Here is a 25087-nt window from a genome sequence, read left to right on the forward strand (position 1 = left end):
GGGTACAGGGGTATTTTTAGGTTTTAGGGCTGGGTTTCGGTTTTGGGGTACAGGGGTATTTTTAGGTTTTAGGGCTGGGTTTGGGTTTTGGGGTACAGGGGTATTAGGTTTTATGGCTGGGTTTGAGTTTTGGGGTACAGGGGTATTTTTAGGTTTTAGGGCTGGGTTTGGGTTTTGGGGTACAGGGGTATTAGGTTTTAGGGCTGGGTTTGGGTTTTGGGGTACAGGGGCATTTTTAGGTTTTAGGGCTGGGTTTGGGTTTTGGGGTAGAGGGGTATTTTTAGGTTTTAGGGCTGGGTTTGAGTTTTGGGGTACAGGGGTATTTTTAGGTTTTAGGGCTGGTTTTGGGGTACAGGGGTATTAGGTTTTAGGGCTGGTTTTGGGGTACAGGGGTATTTTTAGGTTTTAGGGCTGAGTTTGGGTTTTGCGGTACAGGGGTATTTTTAGGTTTTAGGGCTGGGTTTGGGTTTTGGGGTACAGGGGTATTTTTAGGTTTTAGGGCTGGGTTTGGGTTTTGGGGTACAGGGGTATTTTTAGGTTTTAGGGCTGGGTTTGGGTTTTGGGGTACAGGGGTATTTTTAGGTTTTAGGGCTGGGTTTGGGTTTTGGGGTACAGGGGTATTTTTAGGTTTTAGGGCTGGGTTTGGGTTTTGGGGTACAGGGGTATTAGGTTTTAGGGCTGGGTTTGAGTTTTGGGGTACAGGGGTATTTTTAGGTTTTAGGGCTGGGTTTGGGTTTTGGGGTACAGGGGTATTGGGTTTTAGGGCTGGGTTTGGGTTTTGGGGTACAGGGGTATTTTTAGGTTTTAGGGCTGGGTTTGGGTTTTGGGGTACAGGGGAGTTTTTAGGTTTTAGGGCTGGGTTTGGGTTTTTGGGTACAGGGGAGTTTTTAGGTTTTAGGGCTGGGTTTGGGTTTTGGGGTACAGGGGTATTTTTAGGTTTTAGGGCTGAGTTTGGGTTTTGGGGTACAGGGGTATTTTTAGGTTTTAGGGCTGGGTTTGGGTTTTGGGGTACAGGGGTATTAGGTTTTAGGGCTGGGTTTGGGTTTTGGGGTACAGGGGAGTTTTTAGGTTTTAGGGCTGGGTTTGGGTTTTGGGGTACAGGGGTATTTTTAGGTTTTAGGGCTGGGTTTGGGTTTTGGGGTACAGGGGTATTTTTAGGTTTTAGGGCTGGGTTTTGGGGTACAGGGGTATTTTTAGGGTTTATTTTTTTAAAGTACGCCTTTAATTAAATTAATTAAATTATAACATCTAGTTAAATTTATTTAATTATATTAATTACAATTTTAAGATTAATTCAATTATATTAATTAAATTAAATTAATTAAATTAAATTAAATTAATTAAATTAAAATAGTTACAATTATAAAATTTATTAAATTAAATTAATAAAATTATATTAAATTAATTAAATTACATTAATTCCATTTTTAAATTTAATTAAACTAAATTAAATAAATTAAATTATTTACAATTTTAAAATTATATTCTTTATATTGGTTAAATTAAATTATTAAAATTAACTTAATTTCCTTTTTTTAAAAAAGATATACTTACCTATACTTACTATGTAATGGTATGCGTTGTAATAGCATCTGCTATGTAATGTCCTGCGTTGTAATGGCATCCGATGTAATGGAACCTGCGTTGTAAAAGTTGCGATGTTACAGCCTGCGTTGTAAAATAACGCGTTGTAACATCATAGATCCGGCGCAGATATATCGTTGTCTGACACTTTATGCGATGTTTCATTCTCTTCACGATCCTCCATGTGCTCCTCAGTATTGTCACTCACACCTTCACTAGGATTTGGTTCAAGTATCTTGGAACCTATTTTATGTGACGGTTCATTAGGAATCTGGCCCCCCAGGTGCATCCTACTTTTTAAAGGAGTCTGTGATTGCTGTTTGGGTTGGGACAGCGCTGGTAGCTACATTATCCCCATCCGAGATAGCCCCCACTTCCTCCGCTGTCTTGGGTCCGATTGTTTTCTTACTCCCGGTTTGCGCCCGCTCCATTAGGTTCCTCTGCTTCTCTGCCCCCATATTATCCTGCTGATTTCTAGACATACGGGGCTCTCTGGGCTTATCTGCATTGATCTCTACATTCGTCGGTGTGGACTTCTGTCTTGATCCCTGTGGCTGGGCTAGATTTTGCCCCAAGGTCTCTAACTTACCTCGCTGTTTTGGAGGGATTCCTTTAATCTCAAACACCAAAATTGTCAGTTACACCAGCCAGTGTCCTCCAAGCAAATGCTATACTGACAGCGGCAGTGAGACCTGCCCATGCCCTCAGGGTGCAGTGGAGAGATCAGACTAGTCTTGCAGCCACGACACCACTCACACCGGGGCTCACGCCGAGGCTGCTCCTCCTCTGCTCAGCAGCAGTAATCATGCAGCGCACCCCTGAAACCTCCAGGAAAAACACTAAAGACTCTCCATGGACAGCCTCTGCCCATTGGTGGTAGGGCGACTGAGACTCCAATGCCCACCAGGACAGACCACTCGTCCAGTAGCTGTGTCCCGCAGGTAATCTACGCGATCACCATCTTGTTTCCCCCTGTATGAGATTCTTCAGTTAACAATTTTTAAAAGTAGATTTGTATGTACTTTTTTTTAACATGTATTACACTTTTGTGCAATATTTCTTTTAAGGCTAAACAGCCGAATTAAAGAATTTTGTCTGAGTGACTAAATAGCTCATCAAACAAAGTAGGAATTTTATACCAGACCGCTTTTGTTCCTTTTGCATGCAATCTAGGAAAAGAGAATTCGTAACTGAATATATTGCAGAGACAATTTGTATTCTTAGGAAAAGGTTACTGTTGTGTCCATTATAGTAAGGTTTTTTTTATGTTACTATAGGTGTGTGATCCTTTAGGATGTATTATCTACATTTCATATAAAGTTTAGGGACCAATTTCGATGTCATTAGGCAAGGCTCCACACAGGATTTGGATTCAGCAAATCCGATTCAGAACCTGTGTTTCTGACTGAATTGTCCACCTTTCCAGACGACAAAATACGATGCGTAGAAGCTGTATGGGCTGACCAAATCGGTTCCGAATGCCATTCAGGCATACCGACCCATTCGGAGCTGAATCATGCAGCTTAATGGGTACAGTTTCTGAACTAGAGAGTACGATGACCGATTCTGACAGCTGTACCAACTGGGGTATGACGAGACAAAGCGGCTGTGAGAATCGGATTTTTGGGGCCTGTAGCAGGACCCCTGCAGCGGGGGCCATCCAAATCGGTTGTGGGGGGTACCCATGGCCCGCTCCTATCCATGCATGCACAGTTTGGTGGGAACCATGGGGTGCCCGCCACAGGGTGCACGCTTTTCCCCACCCATCTCTTTTTAGGTTGAGCCTAGTAAAACACGCATGCGCTGCTCTGTGGGAGGCTGCCATATTTACTTATAACATTGTGTTGTGTTTATTTGCTTTTTTGCAGAGTCCAGACTGTGTTGTGGGGGCATTAGCATGCATCAAGATCTTGAAAGCTCTCTGCTTGGAGGAAAAGGACACCGACAATGTAGAAGCAATGGAGGCCTTGGTGGATCAGTTTGAGGAGTGGGCATCAGGTCCTGAGTGTTTCGTTGTTTTCTTCTCATGTTTGAATTGAGAGATAGAAATTCACAATGGCAAATGCATGCCATGCTCACTTGTTCTGCCCATGCTTGTGCATACTGTAATGCAATGGGTCCTGAATGGCATCCTGTACAGGTCCCATTCACTTTTTATGGAAATATTTTACATATCCCCATGCATTTGTCTGAGGCATTCCCCAGTTTTTATCTAACTCTTTTTTCTATGTCTCTAACATTTGATCCATTGCTCTCCTTCTCTGACTGTGGTCCTTCTTTCTCCTTCCTTGCCTGTGATTCCATTGTCATATTTGATCCCTCTCTCCTTCTTTGTCTCTGATCTAGCAATCCTCTATGATTCCTCTCTCCTCATCTGCCTGTTAGGCTGTGGTCAGGGTATCCTCTTCGATACCTTCATCTCCTTCGGTCTCAACTTTTGGGAGTCATTTTTGATCACTCTCCTCATCTGCCTGTAATCTATCTGTCTTTGATTCCTCTTGCATTTTCATATTGTGATCTATGTGTCATCTATGATTCTTTTCTCTCCTTTTCCGTCTGTGATTCAGTTGTCGTCATTGTTCCCTATTTATGCCTCAAGGACTAAGGGATTTGTCAAAAGACAATAACACTAAGACGAGGAATGTTTTGCCACAGAGCTAAGAAGGGGAAAATTGGTCACAGAATGTCACCTACTGTGTTCACTTCTGCTTTGGTGGGAGTCAGGCACACATTCCACTCTATTCTCTCCCATTATAGTGCTTCTGAGTCCTCCAAGTGGTTTTAGAGCAATTCGTCACCAGCATTCCCAATCTCCATTGATATTGAGGTGGTCAACATAGAGGCACTTGACATTGAGGCAGAAGATAGACATTGAAACATTTAGCATTGAGACGCACATATACTTCGATGTTGAGAGGTTAGAGGTATCTAGGTCAATGTCACTGAACATTTAGCTGTTGGGGGTGCTCCATGCCTGTGACAGTCCTCCCTCTTTGTTGATGATTATGTTGCCTTCTGACCAGAATACTAGGAAGATAATACTTTGTCTGTCTCCTTTGCCACCAAATCGTACAGGTGTGATTATGGTCTAATTTGAGGATGAGTAACAGTCCCATCCAACCTTCTGCTTCTCAGAGTTCAGCAACTTCTGCAGATGGCATTGGTAGTTCCATGACTGGTTTCACACCTTCAAGATGATGTGAGACTTTTGGGTGGTCACCATTTGAGCTCTGCCACAAGCGATGCTGAGAAGAATATCTGGAGTATGTCTCTCATTGCAGACGTCACGAGGTCTGCCATTTTAAGTCTCACTGTCCGAGGAGCGTAATGGATTGCAGCTTGTCACCTCCAGATTCCGACTCCGTATCCAGTTCATTATCTGCATGGCATGAGTTTTCACCATCTTCTCTTGACTCTGTTCTATAAAGAATCTCCCATATAGATGAGCTTGTAATGTTTTATGAACAGCCAATTGGATCTTCAACCACTTTTAGGTATTCAGGCATGGCCTCAGGCTTGCCCTATTGTGCATTTAGTTTCCAAACTCCTGAAGTTTGATTGTTAACTTCACCATCCCTTTCTCTTTTTGGGCTGTCAAGAGACATCCAGGGAATAAGTTCAGATCACCTGTTTCTAAACAAAGTTTATGATGTAGTGGGTACCAGAGGATTCATTGATGGTTGCTGTAGCAATAAAATAAGTTTACTACTGATGCCTGTATTACTTTAAATTCATCAGAGAGGAAAAGCAAACAATGAGACCATCGGGGATCAAATTTGGCAGAAATTGTTAATGAAGCCAGTTCATAATACTGCTGTGCCTCTGTGACTTTTGTCTTTGGGATTCAGTGAACCAATGCAACATGTAGCTCCTGAAAAAGAAACAGAATACTTTTTAGGTATGCCTAACAGACTAATACTTTTAATGCAGAAATCCCCATTGTGCAAGCAAAATAGTGTGACACAATTGTTTCAACGAACCAGAGCTTCAGCTCAAAATTCAAATGGAGAATATAATGCTGAAATCCATACATTTGGAGCACACATTTATACGGTTGTTTCACAATGCAACAAGGTAACGGAGACATGAGACTTAAACTCTTCCTTGAGAAAAACGAACTGATGAACCAATGGCACGATAGAAAGAATGCAAAAAGTCCTTGAAGACTGGATACTGAAGTATAAATAAGCGCGGACTCCACTACTTTCTAAAATTCACTCTTCGTGGTGCCAATATTCAAAACTAGGCTATTTGCAAATTTACAACACTAAAAAAATGGATTCAGGGTCTCAAAAATATATCAAACGTAGCAGACTTATTAGAACTAAGGTGCACTTCAGATTGATATAAAAACAAAAATTTAATTGTCATGAAACGTCAGTATATATTGAGATATATGAGCGTGGATGTGTTCATAATAAAGTACTGGCATTAAGGCATGGAAGCAATAGGTCGGCTTTCTCACTCGCAAGAGAAACAAAAAAAATGATGGAAATGTTTAAAGAAGGAATGTTGACTTCAGATAATCTGACAGGAGTATCAAGTGACACTGGATCAACAGTCGTTGCACATCTTATATTATATAACATTTTAAAGAAGAAAAAAATTGTTTAAAACTTTTGTGCGAATGATATTTTTAAATGTTATTATGATAGCAGAATATTAAATAAGAAACAATTGATGAATATGAGAATAGTTTGATTTAATGTAAATAAGAATTACAGTAGCTCCCTATAAAAAGAACTGACACTGACCAAACTCAGGAGTGTATGTGATATACTCTTCTTGGTTTAGGGTGACGCCATTGAGTCCTCATGCTCAACAAGAATTGGTAGCGTTACTTCAGGAAAGTGGTGTATTATATGGTTTGGTTGTATGATCTCACTGTATAATACACTCACAATACTGTCTTGGTCCAATCAGGCTGGTTTGTCCAACTTTAGCTCAACCCTAGGTATCTATGGCTTTGAGCAGTCAGACTTAAACAAAACAAACAAGTGTAAATCACTTAAACAGCACCAAAACAATTGAATAAGAAAGAAGCCTGACTCTCAAGAAATCTGACACCAATTTATAAAAAGTAGACTGTATTTTAATGTCTTTAAAGACACCAAAATGAACAATATCCACGGGAGGGTTCTGGAGATGTAAATGTCTGAAGAAACCATAAATCACAGATGTTTACTCAACCAAGCAAGCATTGATAAGTACCACACATTTGACACTTGGAAACATTTTGGGGAAATTTTTATCAAAGTTTAGTGGGGTCAATCCCAGTTACTTTGAGGAACCAACTCTGTAAGGGAGCTGGTCAGGGGGGCTAACAAAGGCCCAAGGAACAGTTACCTTGAAGAAAAAGCAGATCCAGAACCATTTCAGTGTTAATGGCAATGTGCCATTGACTTCTATGTAGTGGTCATGATGTAAGTGTTGCAGGATATTGACGTTGTAGGATGATGAGGGTGCTGTGCAGCCAAAAGGGATTTCCTGGGTCTACTCTTTAGTCCATGGTCTTGGAGGGGTGACTTTGGCCACAGGGATTGGCATCATTCGAAAGCCTTATGGTTCCAGCAAATGTCTAGTTGCCATTGGACTTCAGGTTTCTGGTCACAGTGAAAACAGCTGTACCTTCTCCTTCTGGGTGACCAAGCTACTTGTTGAGGGCTCTTCTGGGTCCAGCAGACTCGGGTGCCCCTTTTGAGCATAGGGACTAGGCTGCACTTTGTCGGTGACCGATGATCCAGTGATCTTGGCTACAAACTTGCCAAGGCAGACTTGTTCAGCTTTTGTGGTCCTGGGCCAAGAGATCAGCCAACTGACTCTTGGAGTCCTTATTTCTGTCTGGAGTTTGGGGAGAACGTCTCCTTGAGCAGGACACCACAGGCACAGTCTATTGGATACATTTTGTTTATTAGTCAATTAAAACCATACACATAGCACAATACAAAACAATATGGGGAAAACCTACAAAGACATCATAAATCTACTTCAGCTATATTATGGGCTTTTACATTTTCTGTCTGCCCTTCCTATCTTTTGGAATAAAAGTGCCAAATACAGGCAATAAAGTCTCGATGACGTGTTCAAGCAACAACAAATTTGTAGAACTTCCGATTAAAGTTCTCTTAAAATCACCACTATAGATGTTAAAGTGCTTAAGTGCAAATTCAAGCAGCGGGAGTAGGTGATATGATAAGTGGACAATAGTTTTCAGGGAAATGTACTACCCATGTACGAGACTGTGCTTTAATAAAAGCCAATGTGCAGGAAGAAAGTGCCAAGTTGAGTAAAATGATTGCCTTTACATGACGAGGACGGGAACAGCAACTATAAGGGAGCCTAGCAGCGACAAATTTGTGGCACTGCCGTTTATCGTTCTCATTAAAACACTGCTATGGGTGTTGAAGTGCTTATGTGCAAATTCAAGCAGCAGTAATAGGTACTGTGCCAAGTGGACAATGGCTTTCAATCAAATATGGTACCTATATACAAGACTGTGCTTTAATAATGAGCCAATATGCAAGACAAAAGTGCCAAGTTGAGTAAGTCATTACCTTAACATGATGGGATAGGAAGCAGCTACGAAAGGGGACCCTAGCAGCCTGACATTGCAGTTTACTAGCTCGTATAACTTTGCTTAAAAAGTCCCGGCATTCACATAGCCTGAGATCAAGTGCCAAGACCCTCTCCCTCCAAGTTCACTCATTACCCTATATTAATCAGTTACACGATTTTTAAAAATAGCCAACAAATGCAGTAGTCTAATGTTCAACTTTGTGTTAATAGGGGCCATTGACTCTACAGGCAGTCTTCTTTTTGCTAGCCCATGGATCAGCAAGTGAAGTTGAAACTTCAGTGCAGCCTCTTTGCCAGGTCCTAGGTCAGCAGGGCAGTCCTTAGGTGCTCATCTTCAGTACAGATGAGATCTGAAGTCTGAAGGGCAGGGGTGCCTTTTATATGCCCAGAAAGTGTCCTCCGGTGATGCGGTAGTCACTAGCCAATGGGTTACTTGAGTCCGTCCCACCTGATGCCAACTTTCTGTGAAGTGTGGAATTTAACTATCCAATAATGCCATGTTGTGCCCACTGTCAAGATGGTAGAACCCTTCTCTCGGCTTGGAGAACTTGGTAGCCCACCCCAGGGATGTGAATACGCTTGGGCTACCCACCCATGTGAAAACCGGTTTTACCATTGTTGTCCCCTGTCTGCCCGATGACATCCTGTTCATCAGTACAAAAGAATAGCCTCTCGTTTGTATTCACCATTTGCCCTTCAAAGGCGCCCCTCTTAAAAGCTCTCTGTGAGAAGACATCGAGATCCGGGAGTTCCAAGATGGTGACTGGTATAGTCCTTGAGGGTGGAGAGACCTACGAACTAGCTACCCATAGCAGCATCGAAGAGGCAGGTTTATAGGCTGATGGAACGTGGGTGGAAGATGAAGATTGGAATGCAGACAGCATACCACAGTGATCGAATGACCCCAGACGAGGATACATTGAGAGCAGTGACCCTAAGCGGAGTACAGGAGGAAGTGGAAGTCTACTTGGTTGGGGGGTGGGCAGCGGCGATAGTGGCGATATCTGAGGAGGGAAAAACCTCACAAGATAATGTGCCCAGACTAAGCCACACAGGAAGGCAGCGGAGCACCATGGCTACCACTGCCATGACCCTAGGGGAGGGTTGTGACTACAAGCAAGTGAGCATACTGCAATTTCTCAAATTGTGGTGGCGGTGATCAACTATTGGGAGTAATTTGTGTTTGTTTTGTTTTGCGTGTTGGTGATGAGGTGGAACACTACCTAGCATTATATCACTGGAGAAAAAGAAAACTGTGAAAAAAGGAATACCAAAACAGTTCCCACAGCAGTCTCACTTCAATGAAGGGTGGTGTGAAGCACTGAGTATTACAGGAGTATAGTAACCTATACTCTGTACCGATCAGTTCTAGACACGGTTAAAGATTGGGGCTGATTACAATGCCGGTTGGATTTGCATCCGATCAGCATCATTGCGGAAGCGCCTGAAAGGGAGTTAGAGGTCCCACTTCCCAGATTACGATCTGACCACTGTTGGCAGTTGGATCCTGTAGTATTCGATTGCGGCTTGCGCAGCCACTCGTAGCGCACGCCAGAATGGAAAAAATGTCGTCTGGCTTTCTGCCAGACATCATAATGAGGCTAAAAGTTTCTTTTTCAAGAAATGCCTGAAGTTTTGGCTAGTTCATTCCAGTTCAACAAGTGACATCCCTTCTGGGAACACGACCTCATGCATGTCTCTTTCCTAGGATTCATGATTACATAATAAACCTCTGCAGGAATGTTTGGAGGAACCGTGGTGCCAAAGGTCATAATATTCAACTCCTGGTTCATGCTGAAGCCTCTGAAATGGTGCAAGCAGATGAACCTTCTTTCTGGATTACCACTCCATGCTGTAATTCTTTATGGTGATAGAAGCCTCCTTGGAGGGCTATTTTCCCTATTTACCCACTATTTACAATGGCATTTACTGAATTGGGAGGGAATGCCCCAAAGTCTGGTCACTGTATTATAGCTTCATTGCTATATGCAGATGATATTGTGATTTTTAGACCTAACTCCCAGGGGGCTACAGAGGCGCTTGGATTGTCCTAGCAGAGTTTTGCTGATATTTATTATTCAAAGATTAACATCGCTAAGAGTGAAGTAATTTTTAATCAAGGGAGGTAGAAAGCCAAGGAATATTAAGTGGTGATTAGGAACCCAGGAGTTAGAATGTGTTATGTGGCTTGAGAGCCAGACACAGCAACAATGGAGTATAGGCATAGCACATTGACCTGACTGTTCTGAACTCCCAACTAACACCAGTGCACATTACCTTTGAAATTTTCTCTCCGTCACTTCTATCGGAGTATGTTTGCATGGTTGGGGAGTTCCAAGTGTGAGATGTGAGTGTGTTGCGTATGAGGTTTGAATGGTTCAATGTGGTTGATTTTACAGAGGGTGTATTACAAGTCTTTACTGCTATCAGTGTTACCACATATGTATAGTTTCTAGATCTGTCTCAGCACAATGGACACAAATATGCGATGTATTACAATGAAGAATAACTGTGTATTAGCATTGATGAATAATTTGTGCTCTCACAAACATGTTTTTAAATTTGATTCATCATATTCCCTTTTTTGTACTAATATGAACTAAAACATTTTCTCTTTAAAAAAACAAATATTATAAATATTAAATATTATTATTGACCCCTTGGTGCGCATGACGGCTCCATGCCGCCATGAGTCACGGTTGGCGTCTACTCATGGCGGGGTGGAGCCGTCATGCCGCTTCCACTCCGCCCACCAGCACTAAGGGGTCATGAGCACGCCGCCCGTGACTCACGATGGTGTGGAGACGTCATGAGCCCTGAAGCCCACGCCCACCCCCTAGCCACCCTGCGCCGCGGCGGACTTCGCAGTGCAGGGAAGGGGTTTAGATCTCTAACTAGCCTGAAAAGAAGCAATACAGGTCATGCAGGAGTATATTCTGGTAGTTAGAATGTGTTAATACATAACCTTATTTGGGCAAAATATTCTCTGCCAATCTTTCTATGAAAGAACATATTTCGCGTTTATCAGGTAAAGCGATGGCACATGTAAAAGCACGGTTTTCACTTAGGGCTGTAGGCCAGACACTTTACCCCCTCATTGTCTGTGTAGAATGTAAATACCCCGTCAACTTTATTATACGCCATTGAAATCTTGTATTTCAAACATTTAACTTTCTGTATAAAATGAAGGAAACATTTTTTTTTTAATTTGCGATATAAATACCTGTGCTCCGGTTGAAGTCTTACACCTAGAAATGGGTCTCCCAAGCATTTATGGTAAAGGGCAGGCCACTCTCCTTCCATGGGGTCACAGAACTTTGCTTAGCAAAAAGGATCCCTTTAGAAGTTCACTCTGTTTAGAAGCATTAGCCAAGGCAGGACTGCCAACACCCTGCTTAAGAATTTTCAAAATGCAATTCAGTACTTTAGTCTAAACAGGGCTGACCTTACGGCAATGTCCTGCTTTGCACTTAAGAATGTTTTTAACCCAGTATCCAGATTTCTTCAAGGGAACAAGATATGTTTTCATGTGGGGAAAAAGGGAAGATGGCGGTAATCGTTTCCACATGTACTGGGGTTCACCATCAACCATACTTAAAGTAGACTTTGGAACTTCAAATTAATATTTTACCATTAAATATGACTACAAGAGCATGGTTGGGCATGGCAACGAAGTTTAGATTGTGTAATCTCTGCAGGGACTCCATATAAACCTTAGATCATGTTCCTTTATTGTGCCCACCCATTGCATTGTAATCGTTGTTTAAAATATTGCACCTGATTCACAAAGGTAAACTTAGACGAAAGTTTAACTTTTCGTATTCACAAGGGCATTTACGAGTAGTAAATTTGGACTTTTGTCTTAGTTAAACTTAAGTTTTGGTCTTAAGTTTACCTGATACCTAAAGTCTAAGTCCTTAGACTTCTGGTCTCAGGTAAACTGAAGACCAAAACTTAAGTTTAACTAAGACAAAAGTCAAACTTTACAACTTTACTACTTGTAAATGCCCTTGGTGAATACCGAAAGTCGTAAAGTTAGACGTTCCTCTCCATGTACCTTTATGAATAGGGCCCTTAGCTTTTGAAGCACGGAATGCACTCAACGAAAGGAATTTTCAACTTTAATTTAATCTGGCAAATGAAATGATGCGTTATAAAATGTTCACCTTTTTAATAGTTTTTTTTTTTAAATGTGTTTGATTTTGTAGTTTATATCCTATGCAAAGTGGATCTCATTGTAAAACTATGTATTTGCAAGGGGGTAAAAGTCCAAGTGACTTAACAGGAAGCTGAGTCAAACTGAGATAGGACACTTGGGAGAGGAATTCAGTTAACGATTTGGGTGTTTTTTCATGCCTGTTAGGTATGGTGTTGCATTTTCTCACAATTGTTATAATGTTTGTCTCCTTGTGCATGATATTTCCAAATGTTAGCATTGATAACAGTGTTTTGACTGGCTTGGCCTCTATGACTGTTTTTAATGATCTTTATGCTGATTTCAGGTGTCTTCTCAGAGTGCTGCAGAAGCAATCAATTGCTTGCTGAGCAGCTCTTAACTCGAACGTCTAAAGCCTGGGGAAGCACCACCTGCCTGCAACTGGCTATGAAAGCTGAAGCCAGGAGTTTCATGTCACATGGAGGTGTGCAGGTGGGTGCTGATGACTCTTTGATTCTTTAACATTTTGTGTGTGCATAGATTGAACCTAGCGGCAAAGTCAACAAGGATTTGCAATGCAATAGGTCTCACATTCATGCGAGTTTGAGCTATTGGCATTGTAAATGACAGTGCCTTTTATTTATACTTTGGGTTTTGAATAAAAAATAAAAGGCATTGTCATTTACAATACTAATAGCTTAAACTCTTGCAAATGCAAGACCTATTGCATTGCGATATAAGGGCCTTCTAGACTGCTTGTTAGATTGTAAATACCAGAGGAGGAAACCGGCCTGTGACGTCTTCAAAGTATTGATAAATAGTGCTGTTAAGAAGATGTGCAAGTGTTGTAAATTATAAAGACACAAAGTGTGAAGTGAGAGTTACATATGATCCGAGCTATAAATACTAACAAAGCCCTACAAAACCTTTCTCTTTGATTATACTGTCACAGCCTAGGAGGAAGAGCGGGGGGGGCTATTTACTGCACCCTCTCTGTGATTTGAATGTGCATTGTGGCATTGTGTACTGTCATTGCTATCTTTGGCCTATTAAAAACACTCCAGCTGTAGTAGGGCCCTGGCTTCACCTCCTGGTGCAGGGCAGGCTGTGCTTTATGGCAGGCATGGAGGGTGGGATGGTCTCGGCTGCAGCTCCGGCCTTATACAGTGCCCCTGCTTTTGCTAGTGAGCAAGAGGCTCTGAGGTGCTATTGGTGGTGGTGGTGGTAGTGGTATTGGTGGCGGTATTGGTGGTGGCGGTGGTGGTATTGGTGGTATTGGTGGTATTAGTGGGGGTTTGGTGGTGGTGGAATTGGTGGTATTAGTTCTGGTGGTGGTATTGGGGATGTATCGTATGGATCGCATATTTATATAGCGCTGACTGTCACCCAAAGGGTATCCTGGCGCTTTGACTCTTCTAGACCATACACGATGTTGCACTGTCATAATGTTGCACTGCCCTAGGAAGGGTGGGATTTCAATCCTTTTTTAAAGGAGGTAAGTTCCCCAGCGCTCCTTGTGGTGGTATTGGTATTAGTGGTATTGGTGGTGGTGTTATAGGTGGTGGGGTGGCAGTGATGGTGGTATTGGTGGTGTTATATGGTGTTGGTATGGATGGGGGTGGTTGTATTGGTGGTTGTGTTGGTATTGGTGGGGGTGGTGGTTATTGGTGGTAGTATTGGTGGTGGTGGTATTGGTGGTGGTGGTATTGGTGGTGGTGTTATTGGTGATGGTGGTATTGGTGATGGTGGTATTGGTGATGATGGTATTGGTGGTGGTATTGATGGTGGTGCTGCTATTGGTGGTGGTGGTATTGGTCGTGACAGTCTGCTGCCTCTAACCTTACCCTGAGTGCTCACAGCTTGCTGCTCTGTGATTACACTGTCGCGGCTCAGGAGGAAGAGCCAGAGGGGGGGGGGCTATTTCCTGCCCTCTCTGGGAGCAATGGGGCATTGCATAATGTCATTGCTGTCTTTGGCCTAATAAAAACACTCAAGCTGTAGTAGGACCCTGGCTTCAGCTCCTGGTGCAGGGCGGGCTGTGCTTTAGGGCAAGCATGGAGAAGTGGGGTGGTCTCGGCTGCAGCTCTGGCCTTGCACAGTGTCCCGGCTATTGCTAGTGAGCAAGAGGTGCTGAAGTGGTGTTATTGGTGGTGGTGGTGGTATTGGCAGTGGTGGTGGTATTGGTGCTGGTGGTATTCATGCTGTTTGTATTATGGTGGTGGCATTGGTGGTGGTGGTGGTATTGGTATTAGTTGTATTTGTGGTGGTGTTATTGGTGGTATAGTGGTGGTGGTATTGGTTGTGGTATTAGTGGTGGTCGTGGTATAGTGGTGGTGGTATTGGTTGTGGTATTAGTGGTGGTCGTGGTATCGGTGGTTGTGATTGTATTGGTGGTGGTGGTATTGGTGGCGGTTTTATTGGTAATGGTGCTGGTATTGGTGGTGGTATTGGTGGTTGATGAGGTTGGGGGAACATTCATGTTGTCAGATATCATGGGTGTTTAATGTGACGGACTTCTGTTGGGTGATCTTAGATTCCCTTAAATTGAAATGTCCCGGCAGGCAAATGCAAACTTGCACAACTAATTAAATAATTATTTTAGAAATGTTACTGGGTTTTGACCGTCAACTGTTCTCTGTGGTCAATTCCCATTTTTGTTTAAAATCTACAGATTCATTCCTCAAGGGGCCAGGACCCTTCTCACAAAGGGCAGATGGTTTTTAAATACAGTACCGCTTTGTGGGTGCCCCTCTGATTGCTTGGTACCCTTCATTTCTTCTTCCACAGGAGATTCTGGAGGATATCCAGATGGGGTGGATATTAAGCTCCTATCTCAGGGGTGAACCTGCACATGGAAGCATGTTAGAGTGCAAAGGCAATTCTGTTTTGCAAAGGCAATTCTTTTTTGCATGAGAAGTGTCCTGCACACATTTTGTACATAAACTGTTCACTATGGGGCCCAGAGATATTGATTCTAGTCCTGTTTTTCACAACTGACCAAAATGTGCCTAATTGTTTGCAAAACACTTACGGCCTGATTACGGGTTTGGCATTGGGGGAGAGGGCCGCCACGCTAATGCCCCGCTCCCACACCGCTAAACTCCACCGACAACCGGCTGCCAGATTAGGAGTTTTCTTCTGATCTGGCGGGCAGTGCCTTGGCGGTGCATAGCTAAGGCTCATATGTGAACCTTAGCACAGCATCGCTGTATGACCACAAAAGCAAGTCCCTGCACGACATGGACTGTAAAATCGCTGCCGAGCAGGAACAGAGGTGCATACAGACAGGAGAGCACATCATGTGCCATCTACATGCACCCCCATGCTAATGAGCAACAGGAAGCCTTGTAGGACCCCTTAGTTCCCTCACAGCCGTACTTTTCATGGTGGCCTCACCGCCATGAAAAGCGTGGAGGTCTGGAAACTCAGAATGCTTGGCGGTCCTGCAGCATCACCACCAGCATATTGCTGCCCTAGACCTCCACACCACCATGGAGGGATCATGGATCCCTGGCGGTAGCAGCAGTCCCATGGCGGTCCAAATGCTCAACTTGTAAGAGGGCAGTCGCCCTCCAGTGTGCCGGTGCCCGTACCTCCACCGTGGCTACGGTGGTCCATCTGACTGCTGTTCTCCTAATCAGGTCCTTAATTTGCATGTGCCTAAAAATGTGTGCACATTAATTGTGCGATATGCATATTTGTGAGATGTTCATATGTGTATCTGCAACTGCCACACCTTCATCCACCTTCCCTTCTTAGGGAAAATCCATGAATGGTCAGTTACCAACCAACAACTACTTGACAGTTAAGGGATATATGTCTCAGCAGTCTGGGTTCCTCCCATCTCAGCGACAATCCAGTGATTGTTCTGCAGGCCACTATTGTCAGAGATCAGACCATTGTTCAGTCAGCAGCCTCTGACACATTTGGCCATCTGGTTTTATCCTCTCCTTAAATACTTGCATTCCTTAATCATCCTAACCGATTTCATATGCCTTTTCTCAAAATTCTGCAATGTGTGTAAATAAACTCCTCTAGATCCCTACCTCTCTTTGCCTCTCCATCCCCTGTGGTATTCTACAGGCTTAGCCCTTGGGATTCAACCTACCCATCACTTGTGGAGTATTTCTTGACCAGCAGGTCGTCCTCTTTTATGAGTATGCCACAGACACATGTATATCTCAAATTATCAATGACTAGCTACATCAAAAGCTGCACAATTGTCTCCGAAATCATTCACACCTGGTTATCTTCTGCGTACCTCCACCTTGGCCAAAACAAGAAAGAGCCTCTCCACACCAGTGGCAGCACACTGTAACCACAGATGTAGACTTGGCTGAACAGCATAAACCTTGAATGTTTCTCACACTACCTCTCCATGTGCCAAGACATCCAAGTTCTAAATGAAAGGCACCCTGTGCTGTAAGGAGTTTGTGAATGAAACTTCCCAGTAGGCTGGTTGTAGCTTTGGCTGTCCTGTAAAATTAGGCCCTTCCTTCCACAAAAAAAAAACTTGCAATCCCAGGTCTAGTAGACCCTCATACTTTGGGACAGTGGCAGGAGCAACACACTGCTGGCTGGCCTCCCTTACGCCATCCTGATACTACTGGAATCTTTTGTCCATCATTCCATCTACCTATTTACCAGCCCGGCGGAATACAAACACATTACTTCAATCTTGAAAGACCTTCTCTGGTACCCTCTATAGCATTTGTCGAATTCAAAACATTTCATGTAATTTGTCATTCCACACATGTACACTGGACTACTTAACAATCATAAACTGGTGGCTTCAGTGGAAGGTGCTTCCTTTTCCAAGGTGGTTCGGAGGCGTGTCCAAAGTCCTGGACCTTACTTGCCCTCAGTGTAGTCAAGACAAACATTTTGACAGAGGTTCTTCAGCCGGAAGTTGACCCTCCGAACCCCTCCTATCATTCCATTAATCCCGTACAGATGCCCTGCTCTGGGCATGGGCAAAGCCCTGCACAGGGTCTCCTCTGCACAGGACAATTGCCAGCCACCAGCACCCTCCTCCTGGGGACCCAGTTTTCCTCACCCAGCACCCCATCCCGGAGAGCCTGATCATCCAGAAGGCCAACTCTAAAGTCAACCCTGGCACACTCTCTACCTCTCCACCGCATAGGGAATCCATGAGGCTGGACAGCTTTGGTAAGAGGATGCTCTTTCCCCACTCTGGTCCGTGAACACTGCATGCCTTTTGGACCGATACACCCATACGGCCTGGGACCCAGCACAAGTGCTGCCTATAGGTTCGGGGGAGACCCGAGTCATCCTGACCCATGCTATTGCAGATGGCAAGGATGCAGCAAACTTCCCCGTACGCTGTAGGCTGAATAAGAAAGACACACTAGGCAGAGCCATTGTGTCATCAGTGGCACTCCGACGCCAAGCCTTGCTGAGATTGACTGGCTTTTCAGGGGATATCCAAGCCAGTCATGGGCGTGCACTCTGATGGCTCTCGCCTTTTTCGGTGGCAAGGTGGATTTGGCGCTTGATCACTTTAGGCATTGTAGGGCCACCCACCTACTCCCTCGGACTCCCCATGGTTGCGCCAGCCCCAGTGTGCTTCATGTATGTATAGTATGTATAGGCATTTATATAGCGCACTACTTACCCAGAGGGTCCCAAGGCGCTTCGACCGCTGCGAAACCCTTCCTGGCTTCCCTGAGAGATGGTCCCTTAATGGGTATCTCCAGGGTGAGACCAGGCATCCCCGGCAGTCTGGTGGGGCCGTTAGTGAAGATGAGGCAAGCTAATGCCCAGAGTTGCTGAGTGTGATCGCTGATCAGAGTGGGCACCGAGGCGAGAGAATTATCGAGTCCGCTGACCCTGGTCCAGAAACCTGCCGCGCCGGGAATCGAACCCTGGTCCCGGGCCGTCCTCTGCTCTCGGGTCTGCCGCCTCTAACCAGTGAGCCACACTACTTCCCTGCCCCTGTTGTGGCAACAGGAGGAGATACAAGTCGTGTCCATTCCCATCCCAGCCACCAAACAAACAAGCTCCCCAATCCTGTTGTGGGCAAGGTAGTAGCTTCAACACACCCTGTGAGATAACCAGCCTGAGATCGACCTCCCACCCAGTGGCCGTAGCCTCCAAACCCCTTTAGTTTGCCATCCTACCATCATGGCACCCAGGGGATGTCCGGATATGCCATTACCTGCCCTATTGACAGTCCATAACTTTGAACAAGTGGTTTCATCAAATTTTCACCTTCCTGATGGCGGATCATCTATCCTTGTTTCATTAGGAAGTACATGCTCAAGAGGGTGCCGGCAACAGATAGTAGGTCATGGTTGCTATTTCTGCTACTTTCTGGCAGCCAGAAAGTACAGAGGCCTTCTTTCTGCTCCTACTCAACATCTTCTTGAAGAGAGAAATTAAAGATGATCACATTGGCTCAGGTTCTGTCTGCCCTGGATCACAAGGACTGGATACTAGCACTGGCCTTGCATGACATGCCCTTCCATATTCCTGCACTTCCTGCCCACAGGCATTACCTGTGTGCCGAGAGTATTATCAGTTTGCTTTGCTTCCCTTTGGCCACACAAGTGTGGCTCTGGTGTTTACCAAGATGTCAGTGGTTGCTGTTCATCTGCAGTGGTCAAGGTTTATAGTCTTCCCCCACCTTGACGATTCGCTGTTTAAGGTGGGCTCATGCCAGGCAGTCATCTCCCATCTCCAGACTATGGCAGACCTCCTGCACTTTCTGGGGTTCACTATTAATGTGCCAGAGTCACACCTGGCTCCTTCTCAGATGCTCTTTCATCTGAGCTGTTCTGGATACTGTGCAGTTGCTGGCATATCTCCCTGAATGGAGAGTCTAGGATGTTCAGGCTATGATACCAATGATTCAGCCTCTTTCCTGGATTTCGGGGATACTGACTCTGAAGCTTCTAGGTCTCATGGTCTCCTGCAGCCTGCAGGTGACACATGCCCGTTGGTCATATACAAGCCCTGCAGTGGGTGCAGCATCAGGGAAATCTCTACATCTGGTCCTGATATTGGAGGGAACTGAGAAAGACCTGCAGTGGTAGCTGACGAACCGAGATTGGGCCAGCAGCAGACCCCTCTGCCTTCCCAACCCAGAGTTGACTAGTGACGGATGTGTTATTAATAGGCTGGGCGGCCATCTTGGAGAGGTGGTTTTCAGAGGGCTCTGGTCTCTGGCAGAGTCTCCGCTTCACACTGGACTATGGAAATGCCCTCTATGCCAGGATCATCAAGTCTCTACTCCGCAAACTCCAGACCGTACAGAACACCGCAGCCAGGCTTGTCCTCAGCATCCCTCGACACAAAGACATCACCCAACACCTGTGAGTCCTCCACTGGCTCCCCGTGGAGAAGAGAGTAACTTTCAAAATACTCACCCATGCCTACAAATGCCTCCACAACACAGGACCCCAACACCTCAAGAATAGAATCCCCTTCCACACCCCCAAGTCAAGTCAAGTCAGAGAATTTATATAGCGCACTACATACCCAGAGGGTCTCAAGGCGCTTAGGAGGAGAGGACGCTTACTTGTCAAATATCCAAGTTTTAAGTTGCTTTCTAAAAGCTAGGTGGTTCTGTGATAGGCGAAGGTAGGTGGGGAGTGAGTTCCATGTTTTAGCTGCCAGGTATGAGAAGGATCTGCCTCCCATGGTGGTCTTGTTGATGCGGGGAACAGTGGCGAGGGCTTGGCTGGAAGAACGTAGTTGGCGGGAGGGTGTGTAGAAGGACAGTCGTGAGTTGAGGCATTCTGGGCCGATGTCGTAGAGTGATTTGTGTGCGTGGGTTAGCAGTCGGAAAGTGATCCTCTTATTGACGGGTAGCCAGTGGAGGTCTTTCAGGTGGCCAGAGATGTGTTCGTTACGTGGGATGTCTAATATGATCCTGGCTGAGGCGCTTTGGATTCGTTGGAGTTTCTTCTGGAGTTTAGCGGTAGTACCTGCGTAGAGAGTGTTTCCGTAGTCCAGTCGGCTCGTGACCAGAGCATGGGTGACTGTTTTTCTGGTTTCGGTGGGGATCCAGCGAAATGTTTTTTTGAGCATGCGAAGAATGTTGAAGCAGGATGAGGATACGGCGTTGACTTGTCTGTTCATTGAGAGTGAAGAGTCCAGGATAACGCCTAGGTTCCGTGCGTGGTCTGTCGGGATGGGTGCTTTTCCAAGGGCTTCCGGCCACCAAGAGTCGTCCCAAGCAGAGGGGGATGTACCTAAGATGAGGACTTCTGTTTTATCTGAGTTCAGTTTCAGACGGCTTTGTTTCATCCAATCAGCAACTTCTTTCATTCCTTCGTGTAGGTTTGTTTTGGCGGTGCTGGGTTCATTGGTGAGAGAAAGGATCAATTGAGTGTCATCCGCGTAGGAGATGATGTTGAGGTTGTGTTGGCGAGCGATGGCCGCAAGGGGGCTCATGTATACGTTGCAGAGGGTGGGACTGAGTGAGGATCCTTGTGATACGCCACAGATGACTTCAGTGGCTTCGGATTTGAATGGTGGAAGGCGGACTCTCTGGGTTCTTCCGGTGAGGAACGAGGTGATCCATTCGAGTGCTTTTCCTTGTATTCCGATGTTTCTGAGGCGTTGTAAAAGGGTACTGTGGCAGACTGTGTCGAAGGCTGCAGAGAGGTCGAGGAGGATGAGGGCGACTGTGTCTCCATTGTCCAGTAGAGTTCGAATGTCGTCTGTTGCTGCGATGAGGGCGGTCTCAGTGCTGTGTTTTGCTCGGAAGCCAGATTGTGAGGAATCGAGGGATTTGTTGGCTTCGAGGAAGGCGGCGAGTTGGTTGTTGACAGCTTTCTCGATGACTTTGGCTGGGAATGGAAGAAGCGATATGGGGCGGTAATTTTTGAGTTCGGTGGGGTCCGCTGTGGGTTTTTTCAGAAGGGTGGTGAGTTCAGCGTGTTTCCAGCTTTCCGGGAAGGTGGCGGAGTTGAAGGAGCAGTTGATGACGTCTCGGAGGTGCGGTGCTATGACGGAGTCTGCTTTGTTGAAGATGTGGTGAGGACATGGGTCTGTGGGGGATCCTGAGTGGATAGAGTTCATCAGGCGGATGGTGTCCTCAGTGGAGATTGGGTTCCAGTCGTTAAGAGCGTTCAAGGGGGGAGAATGTTCAGCATATGGTTGGGTGGGTTGGTCTCCGGGTTGGTTGTCGAAGCTGTTGTGGATGTCTGCAATTTTGTTGTGGAAGAATAAAGCCAGGGAGTCGCAGAGGGCTTGGGAAGGGGTGATGTCGTTGGAGTTGGCCGAGGGGTTTGTAAATTCCTTGACTATGTTGAAAAGTTCCTTGCTGTTGTGGGCGTTGTTGTCTAGTCGATCCTTGAATGCTGTTTTCTTGGCCTTTCGGATTAGTTGGTGGTGTGTGCGGTTGGCGTTTTTGAAGGCGTCCTTGGTGCTAGTGGTTGGGTCTTTTTTCCAGACCTTTTCAAGGGAGCGGCAGAGTTTCTTGGACTTCTTAAGATCATCGTTGAACCATGAGGCCTTCTTGCTGCTAGGTTTGCGTTGACGTTTTTTCAGTGGTGCTAGGATGTCGGCGGTGTTGGATAACCATAGGGTGAAGTTGGCGGCGGCTTGGTCTGGGTTAGAAGAGTGGGCTGGGGTGTTTAGAAGGAGCGATGAGGAGATCTGGTCGATGGTGATTTTGTTCCAGTTTCTTTGCAGAGTTGGTTGGAGGTGGTTGGTGGGTTTCGGCGTTTAGTAGGTGAAGTGAACGCAGCTGTGGTCAGTCCAGAGGAGATCCGTAGTGTGGCTGAAGGAGACATGGTTGCTGGAGGTGAAGATGGGGTCGAGTGTGTGACCTGCGATGTGGGTGGGGGAAGTGACCAGTTTAAGTCCGAGGTTGGCGAGGTTGTCCAAGAGGGTGGTGGTGTTGCGGTCGTTGTTCTTTTCAAGGTGAAAGTTGAGGTCTCCCAGAAGGATGTAATCTTTGGAGGGGAGCGCGTGTGGAGTGATGAAGTCCGTGATGTCTTCACTGAATTTTGCGCGGGGCCCTGGTGATCTGTAAAGGAGGGTGCCTCTGAGTGTAGTCTTGGGGTTGATGTGGGTCTGGAAGTGAAGGTGTTCAGAGTTGGCGAGGTTGACGTCAGAGCTGGTTGAGATGTGGATTGATTTTTTATGTACGATAGCGATTCCTCCTCCTGTGTGGCCGGTACGGTCCTTGCGTATGATCTTATAGTCTTCAGGGATGGCAATGGTGATGTCTGGGGCGGAGGAAGCGTTCATCCATGTTTCTGTTAGGAAGGCGATGTCTGGAGAGATGGTGTCTAGTAGATTCCATAGGTCAATGGCGTGCCTGTGGACTGAGCGGGTGTTGAGCAGGATGCATTGTAGGTGGTTGGGGTCGGGAATCTGTGGTGTGATTGTAGCGGAGATGTTGTCGGTGCCGATGAATTTGCAGGAGTAGCAGGAGAAAGGTCCATGGGTGTGTCCGGGAGCGGCTTGGACGCAGGTGGGGGCGCGACCGGGGTTAAGGGCTAGGAGGGTGGCGGCATCGTAGGTAATGCGGGAGGGCTGGGCAGCGCGAGAGGCAGGGGGTCTGGCGCTGGGCGCGGTCCAGGCGCGGACGGGCGTAGACGGGCTTACCTTTGGCGCACCTTCGGCGCGGATTGGGCGCGGTCGCTGCGCGTGAACGCTGCGCGCGGGAGCAACTGTCATTAATACACTTCGGGGGGTGGAGGGGCGTGGGAGGGGCAGCAGGGAGGCGGGATCGGTGCGAGGAGGAAGGGCTCAGGGCAACAATAACAAACAAAATGGAGGTAGGGACAAGTCGAGTGAGGCTGGGGCACAGAAAAAGGTCACTGGCGTTTTAAACGTGCAGATTGAGATAGAAGTAGACAGGTGGAGCGCAGCTCCGTTTCCGTTGCGTTAATTAAATTGCCTGATTAATGTAGCGCTGCAGACTGCCTGAAACGTGCCACGAACTGAGCGGACTGGCAAGTGAAGCACTAGCGCTGAAACACGATCGCAATTACAAGCGCTAAGGCACACAGATAAAACACCAATCCCAAATCACAAGCGCTAATGCAGGAGAACAAACACAAATTGCAAGCGCTAATGTAGATGCGCAGGAACACAGAAGGTTTGAGGTAAGGTAACGATACCGTCAGGAGCCAGGGAGCGTGGGAGCGACCGTATCTGACAAAGTCAGGGCGGTCACAGCTGAGAATCCTACGGGGTCTACAGTAAGGGTCAGTGGGTGGGAGGGGCAGCAGGGAGGCGGGATCGGTGCGAGGAGGAAGGGCTCAGGGCAACAATAACAAACAAAATGGAGGTAGGGACAAGTCGAGTGAGGCTGGGGCACAGAAAAAGGTCACTGGCGTTTTAAACATGCAGATTGAGATAGAAGTAGACAGGTGGAGCGCAGCTCCGTTTCCGTCGCGTTAATTAAATTGTGTAGGAAATGGGACCCCCGGCCGGCCAGGGCTTGCGCCACAGCCAGTCAGGGACCACCACTCCTATGAAAAGTCGACCCCTGCTCGCCCTCTAGGTAACGCGGCACGGGCAGCCAGGCCTATCTCGGAGGACATGTGAAGCATTTGCGCACGCACCCACCAACAACAACATCCCGGGCCTCCCACAAAAGGAACTCCACACCAAGTATATATGAAAATAGTCGTTGTATTAAGCATGACACATATGAACACACATTGTACAAGGTGCCAGGGGCACGGGCAGGGGCTACAGGGAAGAAGGTACAGCGCAGGGCCAAGGGACCACAGCCAGGAATCACATACAGGGGACATCTGGTATTTCAGGGGGGAAGGGACAAACGTACATAACACTGCAGGGGTACCTGCAGGAAAAACACATAGAATAACTCTCAAGGAGCACAGTTGACATTTAGCTAGTCCTCTCAACAGGCCAACCGGCCTTCGGGGGCTGGGACGCCCAAAGTCTCAATGTCAGGGGAGGGACTGCAGGTATCCATCAATAAACCTAAACGTGGCAGCTGCCCACGAAGTGCTGGGCAGCTGTAGATGATGGGGCATCACGTTGGAGCCTCGCAGGCTCGGCATAATTCAAGCAGCAGGGGGGAGCCTCACGGGCTCGGGGACAGAGGTGCTGGGGCCGAGCCTCGCAATGGCAAGAGACAATAGTGGGGCCTCTCGGGGCTCAGGAAATTGAGGGGCCAAAGGTGGAGCCTCGCCGGGCTCAGAGATGAAGGGGCCCAGGGGGGAGCCTCGCCGGGCTCGAGAGATGAGGGGGCCCAAGGTAGAGCCTCGCCGGGCTCGGGGAAACATGAGGGGGGCTGGGAGCCCCGCAGGCTCGATGGCCAAAGTCCGAAGGTGGAGCCTCCCCAGGCTCAGGAAGGAATGGTGTGGGCAGGCGGGGCCCCCCTCCCTCGGGGGACCCGGCATCACCAGGGGCTCCCACGGGACCGTGGAGCCCACAGGGGAATCACTGGAGGGGAGGGGCGGGCACCGGCAACATGCCCCGACGTCCCTCCTCCCTGCTGCACTCACCGGTCAGTGGATGTGCCGGTCTCTCCTCGCTCTCCGGGGCTCCCGCTCGCTCCTGGGGGCCCCGGGGGGGAAGCAGCAGTTCTCCTGGGCAAGGGAGGAGTGCGGAGACGGCTCCCGCTGCTCCTCCGTCGTCGCGCGCCATCGGCCGGCCTCCCTCCTCTCCTCGGGCCGGCAGCCAATCACGGCGCGGCCTGGGGGGATGACGCTGCGGATCAGTCCCGGGCCGGCGACCAATACCAGCGCGGCCCGGGGGCGGAGTCACGAGGGTCCCGGGCGGCGGTGGTGATCTCGGGGGGAAATGGCGAGG

The 25087-nt window shown here is 46.9% G+C and overlaps 1 protein-coding gene across 1 annotated transcript in view; it reads left to right on the forward strand.

The window, feature by feature from the left end:
* LOC147660770 (transient receptor potential cation channel subfamily M member 2-like) overlaps positions 1 to 25087 on the forward strand; it is a 979384-nt gene that overhangs the window by 324438 nt on the left and 629859 nt on the right. Inside the window, exons 16-17 of the mRNA XM_086951478.1 lie at positions 3453 to 3582; positions 12663 to 12808. Of these exons, the coding sequence (XP_086807604.1) occupies positions 3453 to 3582; positions 12663 to 12808 (276 nt within the window). The remainder of the gene's footprint in view (positions 1 to 3452; positions 3583 to 12662; positions 12809 to 25087) is intronic.

Source organism: Lissotriton vulgaris, unplaced genomic scaffold (genome assembly GCF_964263255.1).
Source record: "Lissotriton vulgaris unplaced genomic scaffold, aLisVul1.2 SCAFFOLD_262, whole genome shotgun sequence".
In the NCBI taxonomy this organism is placed as follows: Eukaryota; Metazoa; Chordata; class Amphibia; order Caudata; family Salamandridae; genus Lissotriton; species Lissotriton vulgaris.